This window comes from Elaeis guineensis, chromosome 11 (genome assembly GCF_000442705.2).
Source record: "Elaeis guineensis isolate ETL-2024a chromosome 11, EG11, whole genome shotgun sequence".
NCBI lineage: Eukaryota > Viridiplantae > Streptophyta > Magnoliopsida > Arecales > Arecaceae > Elaeis > Elaeis guineensis.
The window spans coordinates 86247247-86263169 of NC_026003.2; the positions used below are offsets into that span (position 1 = coordinate 86247247).

At 38.5% G+C, this 15923-nt stretch overlaps 1 protein-coding gene across 4 annotated transcripts in view; it reads left to right on the plus strand.

Moving 5' to 3' along the window:
• Positions 1 to 13010, plus strand: part of LOC105031959 (short-chain dehydrogenase TIC 32, chloroplastic) — an 85876-nt gene extending 72866 nt beyond the window's left edge. Inside the window, exons 8-10 of one of the 4 annotated variants that reach the window (XR_012135536.1) lie at positions 12173 to 12332; positions 12465 to 12598; positions 12685 to 13010. Coding sequence is in view for 1 of the 4 variants with exons in the window: in XM_073246181.1 (XP_073102282.1) it covers positions 12173 to 12331 (159 nt within the window). In the remaining 3 variants the exon portion in view is untranslated. Of the gene's footprint in view, positions 1 to 12172; positions 12599 to 12667 lie in introns of those variants that run through there. The other 3 variants (XR_012135538.1, XR_012135537.1, XM_073246181.1) reach the window with 3 other exon arrangements.
• Positions 13011 to 15923: the final 2913 nt, after the last annotated feature.

Genomic DNA, 15923 nt, shown 5'->3' on the forward strand with positions numbered 1-15923 from the left:
GATTAGTTTCAATTACGAGTAAGTCAAACATACCTTCAAAGGCCCATCCTTCTTTCTGTTCTTCACAGTCGCCCGGTATGTCAGACAGTTCTTTCTTCAGTGGCTTTCAACATTACAATAAAAATACTTTCCTTTATCGTTAGCCTTTTCAGAATTTGCTTCTTGGATTTGGCCTCATTCTTTTGTTTCTTTGCAGGCTTCTTCTTTTTCTTGAAAGAAGACTTTCTCTTAGAAGAAGTCTGCTCCATAGTCTGAACCATACTCCTTGAACCTTTCAAAGTGCCCTTAGCTATGACCAACATGTTCAGCAATTCGAGCTAAGTACTATCAATTTTATTCATATGGTAGTTCATAATGAATTGCCCATACAAATCAGAAAGAGACTGGAGGATCAAATCCACCTACAATGCCTTATCCATGTTCATCTCGAGTTTTTGAAGCTCTTCGATGTCCTTAATTATTGTCAAATAATGATTATTGATAGACTATTCACCATGCATTTTCGCTCTGAATAGTTTTCGAGAGACCTTAAAGTGAGTTGTTCGACTTTGCTCACTGTACAACTCTTGCAGATGAGTCAACATCTCTTTGGCAGTCCTCATGTCTTCATGCTGTCGCTAAAGATCATTGGATGTGGACACTAGAATGTAATACTTCACCTTATTGTCCTCATCCACCCACTTTTCAAGTGCGGCTCATTGATCAAGAGATGGATGAGCTGGTAATACAGGGGTATCCTAATCTAGGACATGGATTAGTTTTTTAAAATTGAGAATAATTCTCAAATTTCGGAGCCAGTCTTTGTAGTTCATTTCGGTCAATCTATTTATCTCAAGAATACGAGCTAAAAGATTGAAACTTGATATGGTTATCTATAGAGAGAATAATTTTTAGTTAGATGTTTATACTTATTAAATATTTATTTTAAAAATTATAAAAAAAAATAAAGCTCCCACTATTTCATTGAATCTCCCACACTCCTCGAGTGAAGAAACAGAAAACTATACATGATCGATTTCTAATGGGTACTGTAGTCCCACTGATCTACTCGCACCTCACCTAACAGTTATTAGTGAGCATAGATCAATGAGTGGACAACATCTTGTCCATTGCTTCACTAAGCAAGATGCAGTGGGTTTGGTCTCTAAGTTCTATGGTATTATCTAATAGTTATTGGCATATTTCTTAGTTAAGTCAGACCCATTATTCATCAGCAGGCGTAAAGCCATCATTGGGATCCTCATTTAATAGTTATTGAGCCGAACTCTATCTCTACCCTGAGGCATTAAATGCCAATAGAGTCGTTATACCTTCTCGATATAATCGAACCACCGTAACTAGTCAAGAACGATCAACATCAGGAATGCACCCACACCTCTACAATGATGGAAGATCTTTAGACTTAATATTTAGTGAGAAGATTTAGATTTATATTTCTTCTAAATCAGTAGATATGATATCCAACTGATCAAGTTTAGGTCAGCACATCCATATATCTAACCATTCTAGTCGATGTAGGTGAACTCGAGTCAACAAGTAATCTAGTACGAAACTAAATCTTTCAAAATGATCAGATAAGTTAAGATGAATGGGGTCCCTCCGTTACTTTTCTTAGACACCAACGAATTGGTCAGATTAAATCTTGAGTTAATCAATTCACATCAAAATAGGAATCGATATGACCATCTACAACTAAAACTAACTTTGAACCCTTTTGACGTAATCCTAACCAATAATTGATTAGGTTCAATTAACTGCTCAAAATCGACAACGGGTTCTAGCCTGATCTAATCAATTGATCTTAATTATAGTTTGATCACTAAATCTAATTTATTCAACCCATACCCACATGCAATAACATAATTTTTAGATTTTAAAAATATTTTTTAGATTATATTTTATTACATGCATTAGTAGCTTATGATCTTGAAATAATTTCAGATCTAAACCTAATATCATATATCACATATATCAAGTTTTAGATCTAAATTATAAATATATATCACATATATATTAATTTTTAAATCTAAAATTAAATTTATATAAATCAAATATATACATAATCAGATCTAAAATAATGATTAAAATATTTTAAAAATATTTTTTAAAAATTAGTTCGCATCAAATAGGACAACCTTTTCAATATAGGAGGTAAATTCTATACCAGGACAACTTTATACCAGTCCGATGTGAATATTTAGTCATTCTAATTTCATATATAATATGAATAAAGATATATCATATGCATCAATTTTTAGATCTAAAAGATTGATTTAAATATTTCAAAAATAGTTCTCAAAATTGATTAATTTTGTGCTAGGACAATCTTTTCAATATAGGAATAAATCCTATACCAGAACAACTTTATATCAGCATAAAATCAATCTTAAATCATCTAAATTTTTAGATCTAATATGAAAATCAGATTATACATATCTTAAAGAACCAGTAGCTCTGATACCACTGATAGAAAATCGAATAGACTAACATGCATAGATTTTAAAATATTTTGAAACAGCAATGAAAATAGATCTAGGTTAAATTCTTTAACTCCATATGCTATCGATCTAATCTACATTTATCCAAGCCTTAGATCTAAGACATGCATATAATCTAAAAATTAAAAATTAAAATTGAGATCGGATCTCAATACCTTGTGCGGATGAAATACACCACAACCAATGATCTTGGATCTGTAGGTTCTTAAGCCGCACACATGTCCGGCCTCCACAGGTATCCACTAGGATCAATCTTGAAGCTTTTTTCATCGTAGATCCTTCTTTTCTAGGTAGAATCTCAGTCCTTTGAATCTTTGATCAACTTTTGATCTTTGACCGTGAACTCCATACTTGAACAACAGCTTTTCTCTTCGTTCTTGATGTAGAATCAAACACCCTTATCTTTGGGCATGTGAGAAGATGGGATGCCCAACACTTGGGCATTGGAAAGAGAGAAGGAAGGAGAGATGGTGTGGAGAAGGAGAGAGATCTAAAATGATAAAAATTTAATTACCTAAAATCCTAGGAGACTATCTCCTTAAATAGGCCTTTTCTTGATTCTAAATTATTATCCATTCAGGCTAAAAAAGTTAGTTCTTATCTCATAAGGTCACTTATCTTTTAATCTATTTTTTTTTAAAAAAAATCAGGCCCAATTGGAAAAGCTCTTGCCTCAAAAGTCAAGTAGATGTGGCACCCTCATCTTATAAGGCAAGATGAGGAGGCATCACATGATGTTTAAGGCAGGTAATTGGGTTGGCACCCCCTTAGGATTTTAAGTGCACAAGAGAGGGGGTGTGGCCCCTCTCTCTCTCCTTCCATTCCCAAACCAAAAAGGGGTGGGCCTCTCTTTCCTTCATTCACCCACTCCAAGAATATGCGCCCTTGGTCTTTCCAAAAAGGGAGGCATGCGCCTCATCTTTTTTTCAATTAATCTTCACCACCAAAGGAAAATCAAGGGAGAAGATAAGAAGATTTGTTTGCCAACTAATTGGCTTGATCCAATCCCATAAATAGGTGCCCAGCTAAATCCAAATCAAAATAGATTTAGATTAGGTTCAAGGCTATAGACTTGATCCAATCTTTAAGAAATCGAAGTCTAGAGAAGAATTGGGTTTAACTATGTGCAAGCATAGTTCTCTTAAATTTAATAGAATTTCACTAAATCTCAATCCAATTAGAACTTCACAAGTCCAATTAGTTAATTCAAGATTAAATCTTTTAATGTGTAACCTTATAGGTTTATTCTATCTAGTAGTAAGATATATTGTGATCTTCATTACAATATTATCAAAACTCCTTTCGATGGGTTGGAACAATTTCAACTCTATCTTTTGAGGGTCATCGATCATCAAGATGATACTCGATTAGTCCCACAATCTATCAGTGACACCTAGCAGTATGTAGTGACAATCTAATAGAATAAAAGTGTGAAACCCTAGGTGTAGTTATCATGTGATTCAGTCCTTCTATCATGGGTTCCGACTTGGCAGAGGTCATAGAGAACTCGTCAAATCCCATTATCAGTCATATGCTAGATTATCTTGACTTGAGTTTACTTATAAATTTTATGAATTTTTTTTTTCAGTATTTACACTTGCTTTAGCCAAAGATTTTCTAAACTTAGTCTCACAAATTTCATAGGATTCTTCTTTTTTATCAAAGAGATAGATTCCTTCTAGATGCATCTTACTCCTAACAGTGAATCTGAACCTACTGTAGCCAACATACACAGTAAAGATCCCAATGGTTAGGGATCAAGAGAACGTGAAGTCAAACTCAGTAGCCTCATTGTGAATAGCTGATGATACCACAGATCAAAAGATCACTCAACCAGTGTAGCATCAAGATAATCACTGATGAGTAAGTAGACATTCAAGTGATTTTTTCATATTGGTCATGTTCAATGCAAGTTATTCTCTAATAACCATCCGTACTCTCATCCCAGTGTTCCTACACTGCAGACTCGAGATTCATTTATCCATAAGAGAGATAAATAGTGTATCGATCTTAAATAGATTGATCACTGTCCTTCGTGATAATCTTTTGATCGAAAGCATTCAGAAACTAACTACTAGTAATGTACGTCTCAAATTTTCAACACCTTTGAGAATATATAAAATTATCTTTGTTAATTTTTAAGATAAATTATGAACACATAAACATGATTGAAATAAAAAATTCTTTATTAATATTATAAGTACAAAGGTAAACCCTAAAAATATAAAATGTATCAGCTAATAATTGATTTATAGGGCACTCATCTAACATCTATGACTAAACTGGATCTCACCACTAGTTGGCCAAAGACCATACCTAGACCTCATCATCATGCTCTACATAGACTCTGGGTGAAGAAGAAACCTGGCAGCATGTTGAGAGATCAAAGCCTCCCACATAGTGACCAAGGACTGGATTCCCAATCCACCTTACTATAGTTAGCACATCACATCCCAAGACACAAGATGCATGCCCCCACCACCACCAGACTAGGATCCCCACAAAAAACTCCAGAATAGTTGCTCAATTCTTAGCACTGTAATCTTGGCAAGATGGCATTCAAAAGAACTTAAATAGATATGGAGTTGAGCACCGACCTGACCAGAATAATCCTATCCATCACTAAAAGGATCCGAGCTTACTAGCCCTCCAATTGCTCCCGAACAACGTGCTCCACCCCCTCACCCTCAGTCCTCCTTTGTCTGCATCTAGAGAAGGGCACTCCCAGGTACTGCAGTATCCCATGATGCTTCGCAACCCCAATCTCTCCATGATCAAGTGGCATAGCTACATTGGCTTCTCGGACTAAAATATATAGCTAATTTGAGGAGATTCATCTTTTTCCCTGTGGTACCATAATAGTCCTCTAACATCGTTGTGAACCCCATGGCACTCCAACTGTAGCTCAGCCCACCAATAGATAGTCATCTACAAAAAGGAGATGCAAGATTGGTGAGCCCCTAGGGCTGGCACGAAGGAGACTATCACCGACCCCAGGTATGCAACATGAAGGGCTCTCGAGAGGGCATCAACACAGATAACAAAAAGATAGGGAGATAGAAGATAACCTTACCACAACCCCACTATGGAACAGAAAACTCTGAGGGTGTACTATTGATTAGAATGGCAAATATAGGGCTTCGAATGCATGCCATAATCCAACCAATCTAGCAAGAGTGAAAATCAAAGTATGATAACCTTGCCACAGCCCACTATGGAACAGAAGAACTTTGAGGGTGTCCCATTGATTAAAATGGCAAATATAGGCTCTGAATGCATGCCGTAATCCAACCAATCTAGCAAGAGTGAAAATCAAAGTATGACAATGCATCCTCGAGGAATCTTCAAGTCATGCATCATAGGCCCTCTCCATATCAAGCTTGATCATCATGAGCACATGATGTGGGGAAGCTCGATCAAGATCATGCATAAACTCTTAAGTAATGAGGATGTTATCAGAGATGCTACAACCACCGACAAATGTCCTCTGCTCCAAGTAGATTAGATGAGGGAGGATAGGCTTCATCTACGGACCATCAACCTGGCATAAATCTTGTACATGGTCATACGCAAGCTAATTGGTCTAAAATGCTCTAGCTTTGAAGCATTCTATCTCTTCAGAATTAGGACAATGAAGGTCCCTTGCCAAGTCTCCAACATCTGGCAGTGGTAAACCAATATCTCCTGAAGAAAAGAGGAGGAAAGCCATCAGGTCCCGAGGCCCTATCTTTGCCATCGACCAAGTATCTTTTGCACCTCCTCCATCACATCTTTGATGAACTCCCTATTCTCCTACTCTGTGACCATGCTCTGCGAAGGAGAGGTCCAAAGGTCTGACTCCCTCCCAACGAAGTAGTCCATCGAGATCTAAAGAAACTCACAATCTCCTATTTGAGTGGGTCCTGATCAAGCAGCCATTGCCCCCTAGGATCCCTAATCACCCAAATCCATTCATATGCCTCTAGATGATGGTTTGCTAATGAAAGAACCTTGTGTTTTGATCTCCTTCACTAATCCACTATATCCTAGATTTCTGTCTCCAGAAGATCTCTTGTTGCCTTAAGATGGAATGGTACTCAGACAGCAAACCTCGAAGATCAACCAACTCCCTCTCCGCCAACCCACCCTCTAGGTCCTCATGCTTTTAGAGCTCACGATGGAAGTATTAATGGCTTCAAGCATCCTGAAGATGTCCCCAACCTCCTTCCTACTCCACCTCAGAAGCCTCCTCCTCATCAGCTCCAACCTCAGGCGACTCCATACCTGCATCACCCCAGACCAGCATGCACTAGACCTCCCTCATAATGTCCAAAATTGGGGATAAAGAGCCACACCTTCTCAAATCAGAAAGGGCTTCGATGAGAGAGGGCTGTGTCGATGACAAACGGGATTAGACAATGGTCAGAAGCAATCCTTGGCAAGTGACAGACCATGTGAGTAGGGTAGCTTTGAATCCAACTAGCTGTCATGAAGATCCTATCAATCCTCTCTAAAATTCTAGCTCCTCCCTGGTGGGTGTTGCACCAAATAAATCTCAAACCAATAAAACCAAGGTCCACTAGATAATGTCTTTGAACTCCCTAGACTCCACATCATCCACATAGGGTCTGGCTTCCTTTTCTCATGAGGCCTAACAATGCGGCTAAAGTCACCACCTACCACAAATGGGATCCCTTGATCAATCAGTGTCACCACCTCCCGCCACAACACATGCTTCTCCAAATAATTGATGCTTGCATAGACACTCAACAAGAGCTAAGTTAGTCCAACTTCAGTGATAATGATTACAGCTTATTGAGTATATTGGTGTAGAACATTCACTAAAGCTACACCGCTTTTCAAATAACCATTATGCCCCTAGAAAGACCCTGGGACTCCACAACATTGAAGCCCCAAGTAATCAGAAACTACCTCCGGATATGGACTAGGCTAGGCCTAGACAACCTTGTCTCCCTCAGAACACACAAATCAGGTTCATGTTGCTGCATCATTCTCCTAAAAGTGAAATGAAAGGCTGATTTTCTACCCCCCTCATAGAATGATGAATCACCCTCAACCATCTTCTCTTGGCTTCTAGCACTTAGCAAGGCCTGCTTGACCTGGCCCACAACCTCCTCATGCCCAACCCACGGCCCCCCTTATGTTAGGTCCACTCTTCTCCCATCATCGCCCCCATCCACCTCAACAGTACTGATGTGGATAGCGGCTGGCATCTAAATTTGAGGCGAGCTTCTGGATTTTCATCCTCGGCCGCTCCCTCGATTCTTTTCCATCTGATTGCCAGGGCCAAGCCCCCCTTCTGCACTTGACCTAGGATAGATACAATCACCACTAGACAAACCTCCAGCCATTCTTGATGTAGTCATCATCGTTGGCTTAGGAGAGAGCTTGGAAAGGTCGACGCCATACCCCTTTGATAGTTGCTTCCCTTACTTGGTGTTGGTGTAGCCGCACAACCCATTTCCTGACGAAGCCCTCTGCCCTTCCCACTTTGGCCCAGCCATCGAACCCACCATAGGAAGTCCAGACACATTGGGAGTAGAGAGCTGAACCTCCTTTGGATCAGGTTGCTGGGCTGGCTTCTGATCCACTTCAGAGAGGACCCTCCCACTTCCACCATGTATTGGTTCCTGTGGCTTGGGCTCTCCTTGAGGGCCACCACCATATCCTTTCGAGCTAGGTCCAACTCGATCAAAATTCAAAGCCCAATCTTGTCTCAAACTTTTGACTCAGGTTGAGTCAAGGCCATGCCGAGGCTTGTCCAGCAAGCATCGATGGGCAACCATGATTGGCTTTTACTAACCATCGGAGTCTAGTGGTGACCGAAGAGAGCTGGTTGATTATCTCGATGAGCTCAGTGGGGATGGGGATGAACTTGGAGCCAAGGATGTGGATTGGAATTGATCATCTTCCTCGATTTCATTGGAACCCTAGAGGGTTTAGGCTAGTGAATCCTTGAGGTGGCCACCCATGGTCCAAGCCATAACTGGACAATCTTCATTGGTAGCTCAGTTTCCACCACCACTTCCTCCATTGCCATGGGGCTCACAAAAAATTCTCCGATTGAAGGCCATGGCCCCATCCACTTTCTCTTCTAGGTAAACTTGTAGTCACCATCATCGTGGCCCAGTTGGCCACACTAGTAACACATAGGCAGTACATTTTCATAATGAATGGCTACCAAAACAATCCCAAATTCTCCCTCATGGAAACCCCCAGCTTCAAGGGCTCCACCAAATTGATCCCACTTGAATTCTAGGGAATCCGATCTTCTAGTGCTGGTTAGTAAAGTCATCAAGGAGAACAGGTTCTCGGCCTCCACAGCAATCCCCATTAGCCACTTTATCTGCAGTATTCCATCGATAGATCAGGCAACGGAATCTAGATCACCATCCTTCACACCGTGTTGGGATGGGGATGAAATCATGGACCCATGGCTCCACCACCAATAGTTGGCTGGTGACAGACCATGGCCCTCCTGCAATCTTCCTCTGATCGAAACCAAATGAGGTGATGATCCTCGACCAAAATGAAAGGTTCTGGATCATATTGAAGCTACCCTCTAGCTCTGAACTACTTTGCCACCCACTCCATCGGCACCCTCTGATCGAGACTTCGGACAAGCATAGAAATGTTCCTCCACTAGTTTTGGGACTCCTCCATCTTCTCCTCTGAGAACTCAAGCACTTTGGTGAAGAACCACTAGAGTTGCTCCACTTCCTCTAGTGTTATCTTGTGCTCTATCCACTAGGACCGCCATGGCAGTCCCTGAGCTAGATGAGCCCAAGAATCTTCCCCACCACCCAGCTCTAGCAAGGATCGGCCATTGTCACTCACCTCTTTACCTTTGTCGCCATTACGAACCACCCAAACAAGCAGTAACCGCCCCACCACTCATTCAACTAAATGCTTCAATGAACTGCACAAGCTTTAACGATTCTACACAATCGCACCTGGGCGTAAGTTGTCTTTCAAATGTAACTTCAAAAAGTTGTCCTTCAAATATATCCAAAATGAGCACCAATTTTACATCATTTTCAGCACAAATTGAAAACTTCCTGTGCTGATTTCGAAGTTTTAACCACATCTTTATATCGTGGATTGCAAGGGACAGCCCTTAGGGTTTGCATCTTGTAAATACCTCCTTGATCTTTGCTCATGAGAAACCACATACAAACTTGAGTAAAGGAAAGCTAAGTCCTAAGCTTCCCTGTCAAGGATTCTGAGCTTCTAGAGAAAAAGGCACCAGAAAATGGCATCCAAGCAAAGGAGATGGCATGGCCTTGAGTTGGTAGCAGGACTTGCCTTTCCTTGCAATCTTATTCATTTTCTTGTCAGGCACAATGACCTTGTCATTCTGCTTTAAATGCAGAAGGTTTCTCAATTCATTAGTCACCAAAATGTCGAGCTTGTTTGCATTCCATTACTTTTCTGCAAGAAAATGGACTTTGGTTGACTGGAACAGTTATTCAGTGCATTTGCATACTGCAATTGTCGAGACGAACTGATCATAACCTATATGTATGCTTTTATTTTTCCCTTGAAGGTCAACTTTATGATCATAGACATTGAGTTGGCTAACCTCATCACTTTCTTAAATTGGGAAGAACTGTCAAAATCTGACAAGTGGGACTGCTAAGAACAAATATTTATTTCCTGAATGGTTGACATGGTAAAATATTATGGCGAAATATTCATCATATATTCATATTATGATTTATCTTCATTAATATACCCATGTTTGTTCAAAACCTAACTAGTAAAGGTTAATATCTTAATGAATGTTGAAACTTGGAAGGTGATTGACAATACAAAACAGTTTTGACTTGATTTTTCGGTTAAAAATTCTTCAATGATGCCCATGCTATTTTGACATTATACATGTAGAATGACCACTCTGATGTGCTATGTTTGAAGTAAAGCTAGATGAGGGTTACAAGGAACAAGCCAATTGGTTCGAGTAAATTTTTGTCATGTTATCTAAACTTATGATGACTCGAATTTCTTCAAATCAACCATCATTGCAAATCCTGTACAATGTATATATCACATTGGGTCAAAATCATCTGATGATGTCTTTAAAGATCCATGTTTCTTTATGAAATGGCCAAGGTTCATTATAAAATTACATTATTGACTTCTAGCGCAATGTAAATTGTTTGGAGGTCATATAAAATTGCAAGATCAAGTTAAATGTTGGACAACTAGCAATCTTAAAGCATCGATCAAACAAGTTGAGGATGAGTATCATGTGGCAGAAGAATCTAACATAGGACCAATGGATTAACCTATAGTGAGGGCCTGCATGGGCATGTGATTACTGCCCAAATTGAGTGTGCATATCATTGGTACTTGAGCAGATCCAAGGATCCCAAAATAATAACCTTCTAGCTAGCTTTTTTTGAATAAGGTTTTGGATTATTACAGATGGTATCGAAGCCTACCTAGCCTATGGCTCATGTGACTAGGACACAGTATAGCACAGGCCCTTTTGGATTGGTCTCTTCCCCCAGTGATAATGCTAGTGCTTAAACAAGGGAATGTGTAAGGCTCCATATTGGAATGTTTTTAGTCGCACATTACATGTGTGCATGGAAAGTCTTGTGTACTTAAGGAGAGCTAAGGATCCCAAATGTAACCTTCTGTATAGCCTTTTTTGGAGTCCTAGATGGTTACAAATGATATCAAAATCCATTTAGGGATGACCACGTGCTCATCATCATGTTTTTGATGACATCCCGTGGCAAGGATGTCAAGGCTTAAACAAGAAATATGCGAGCATTTGCATGAGCATGTGTTCAATCCCACATGAGGTTGCGCATTGGGGAATCATTGGGTACTAACATGTGCCATGTCATGCCCGGGGGGAGGGGGTGGTGTGGAAGATTGGCTTGGTGTGGAGTACTAAGTCATATAGACTATGCTGAACCAGCACGATTGACATAGGTTGAACCATTTTGATAACCAGAGCACCACAGGGTTCATACATGAATCGTTCCGCACTAATTTGGCATAGTACAACAGGATGGCATGGACTGGAAAGGAATTCATATTCTGGTCAAATAGTGTTTCATATTTATTAAGTAACTAATTTTGATGTTTGTGTGAAAATGATGAGAAGATTCATAAGGGTGGATTTAGAGCTTATAAGACATGAGCTCACTGCTTCTGTCTCTCAGAAAGTTGTAACGCGTTAACGTAAAGGATATGAAAGTGCATCTTGTATTAATATAAAGGCATAGAATTGGGAAAGAAACATTCAATATTACCCTCAGATACCTTCTCGTCTACCTCAATCTTCACTTTATCCTGCAGTTGGAAGGTAGAGTTCCCATGTATCCAGCATTATAGATTGTTGAAGCCATGCCTATTGCATTTGTCACATCAGTGTCTTTTATTATCCTCTTAATTCTAAGCATGCCCATCAAAAAACCAAAACCAAGAAGATAGGGTGTGCTTCCTCTCATAATCATAAAAATCTCAAATCCATTAAGGCATTATAACTAATGAATTTATGCTAAATCACCACCTGAAAAGTTCCTTCAATGTGGTCCTTCACTCTGTGCTTGTCAATCAATGAAATATGAGTTGGAACTGTAACAGGTTTGGTTTCATTTTTCTCTTATGTTGAGTTGACAGCATGTCACCATGTTTCCGTTCTCTATCCACAACAGGGTGCGGCCACAACATGTTACTTGGCATTGCATCCACAAGTCCAGGGAGTGAGCGGTAGGTATTTTGTTGACTGCAATGAAGCTGAACTTAAATCTCATGCTGCTGACACAAATCTGGCGAAGAAGTTATGGGATTTTAGCATGGGTTTGATCGGTTAATGTAAGTATATCGATGTTATTGCTTTCTTTTCAAATGCTGGATGTGGGATTTGCGTAAGTATTATACATGTACTAGGAATGCAAATCGGAAGGAAAGGACCTGAACCATGGGCTTCAATAACTTTGTTTACAGGTTGCATAATTTTCACATCCTAATTATGATTTATATCAGGCAGCAGACTCCTTAAGCATTTTCCAGCAAAAGATGGTATATTAATCTGCAAATATTCTTAGTTATCACCACATAACTGGAATTACTTGTGCAAGGTATCTAAACATAACTTTGGCTTGACAACTATCCAGATATCATGAAAACATCTTGCTGATTATTTTCAGACTTGAACCGCTTACAGATCACCGGTGTCAAAGTTGTGAGCTCCAACAGTGACCAAGATTGCCAAATGGACAACCTTATCTGGGCACCCTAGTATTAGCATTCCAGTCCTTTATTTAAAGTGCCTACACACCAAGCCCAAGTTCTGTATCAAGCCCGTAATGATTTTACGTTGGAGTCATGTGAGGGGGAAAAAAAGCATTCATCTCCGAGTGATTCATAGGAAGGTATATTCTGATTGCAAAGCCTTTCATTGCAATCTCTAAGACATTTTTGTGGATTGGCCTCTAACTAAAAAAAAATAAGGAGAATAAAGATGCTTGTTGTTGGCCCATGATATAATAATAATATATCATGAGTAAGCTATTTGTCTGCTAAAGTTGCTGCTGCTGCTTTTTCTTTAAAGTCAAAGAAGGGAAGAGACGGGAGAGTGAGAGAATGTTGGTGCTGTTCTCTATATATTTGCTTGCTTAACTTAAGATCCCTTCGTTATCTCTTTTATATAGAGATGGAGTTGTAGACCGTTACATCTAAATCCAGTAGACCATTAGGCCTTAGCTTGGTAGGCTGTTAGGTCTTTTTTTTTTTTTTTTCGTACAAGCAAACGATCACACCACTCTAGTGTAGTATAACCTATAAAGTCAGAGAACAAAAGATCCGTAGGTCCCACAGGCACGTCTGACATTATCATTTGGTTTACTCTTCAGTGTGCTCAGCAACATAAGATACGATCCAATTTGTTGTATTGTTCACTTTCTGGAATACATACCAAACCATGATGGAATCACGAAGGGAAATCTAGATATTATGGAGGAGTAGATGGGCCTCCAGTTGCTTCATATTGTCCTGCATCTAGCTGATAATTGTGGCAAAATCTCTCTGTATGAGAATCCTCTCTATCCACAGCTCCTATAGCATAGATAATACTTGCCCAGGCAGCTCGAAGCTTAGCTCCCGAGATGGAGGCTCAAAAGATTAGCAATTTGATGTCCGGACTCTGAATGACAAATCCAGCACCATTCCTACTATCCTTAACACTACTACCATCAAAATTAATCCTAATAAATTAAAAAAAAGAGCCTCCTAGAATATAAAAATAACCCTTTGGATCGCTGCAAGAGCAGCATGGGAGTCCCAGGAATCACGAGCATTAAGGGATGGACCGGCAATGTTGAAACAACTATACTCCATAGTCAAGCAAATGGCTCTCTTTCCAGCACCTGATGTGCGGGCACCACCTCAGCTTCGAAAACCATGCTATTTTTGGATAGCTAGATCTTATAAGTGACATATGCCATCCTACCCCCGAGATACAGATTGACCCCACAGCCATACATTGACGGATTACATCTAGGAAGCGATGTTGCCTAGAAAGGTAGTTTAAAAATTTTTAATTAAGTCTGAAATTTAAAATAATTTTTGCTTCAAATTAACTTATCTAAAGTGCTTATAAAATTTTCAATATATGTGGTAGTGGAATCAAGATATAAGAAAAGCTATGCAAGTATTAAAACAAACCAAAACATAAATTAAAAATAAGTAAAGCAAATATGAAAGGGTGCAACATAAATACATAGAAATTTATAGTAATTCAATACAATCTCACACCTACATCCACTCTCCAAGCTCTCATTAGGAATTTTACTATAATCAACCCGATTATAGTGTGCTTGTTTTATCTGAGATCACAAATAAATCTAGTTGATTTTTTGGGATCACCAACCACCACATATTCACCGATTATTTTTTGGACTCATAATCAGTCCAGTTGGTTTTCTGAGATCACCATTCAAAATCTAACAAGTCCAATTTCGAGCTTGGTCAAGTTTAATTCTTAAGTTTCTTTCTTTCAAAGAAACTTGTAAAGTTATTAAAATATAAGATATAATTTTCAGCACAAGTAAAATAAAATAGAAAAAGAACTCTTTGAAGCTCGAAGAAATGGCTGTGAGATGGCTTGTTTGAAGCTTCACTTCTCTTCAATTGATGCTCAAGAGGATATTGATGAGTTTGGAGAAAATCACTCTTTAAAAGCTCTAAAAATAGTACACTTAATCCTCTCCTTTCTTCCTTTCAATGGTATTCAATTTAGCTCACAAAAATAAATGTTTCACCCTTCAATCCCACTAATCTTACTTCCTAAATTGATTTTCTAGCTTTTAATAGGTTTAATATTGGCTGAAGAATAAGTCTTAGCCATTGGGATGCTTGGACTAGCCGTTGGAGTGAAAAACTAATCATTAAAAATAATTCTGCATACTTTTGAAAATTCAGCAGAACTAGCTGTTGGAACTCGAGTCAACTCGGATTGGGCTCAAGTCGACTCGAATGACCTTTGAGTCAGTCTTTTCAAAAATATTTCTCTCTATCTTTTTCTACAATTTTGTTTGGATAATTCAAGTCGACTCAAGCTGCCATTCAAATTTCTATGAGTTCACTTGAATTTCTGCAAGTCTACTTGGATTTTCTATCCTTTTTCCTTTGAGTCGACTCGGATGATACTTGAGTTAACTCGAGAATGTGTTAGCGAAAACTTTAGCATACTAGAACTTTCTTTTTTTATTTTTCAACTTGAGCAACTGGATGAAATTTTAGTCGACTTAAATGAAAGCCAACTGAAAAATATTGAATATTTATCTCCATGAGTGACTTTTTGACTTCAACTTTTCAGGGTCTCTCTCACTTTGATTTTTATGACCTTTTCCATCATGAAGGCTTTCAAAAAATTTTTATTTGAGTTTTATTTAAGCATTTAAAATCATTATTTTCCTAACTTAGCTTCTTTTGAGGAGATCTTTTTCATGGATGAATTCTTGAATTTAAGTACTTGAAAAATCCTATATTCATCTTTGAAATACATGATTAGTATCATTTATACTCAATATTTTTTTTGATGATTATAAATTTATAAGTATATGCATAATAAAAATATAATGTATTTCAATTAATTTATCAATATAATCAAGAAGCGATAGATTAAGTGCATGTAAGCATATACTTCATGAATGCTTCAATAGATTTATCATAAATTCAAATGAATACATATGCTCATCAAATGCTCATTTCATATGATTGTTTGAAACAAGCATATAAGCATCTCAAGCATAATGAATCAATTGAATGAGCATATCAGGCATAATGAATTATATGATTAATCCAAGTATTTCAAGCATATACTCAACACAACATACTCTCCCCATTTTTGATAGCATCAAAAAGTGCATGGAAGGATTTAAAATTATCCATCAAATTTTTTAA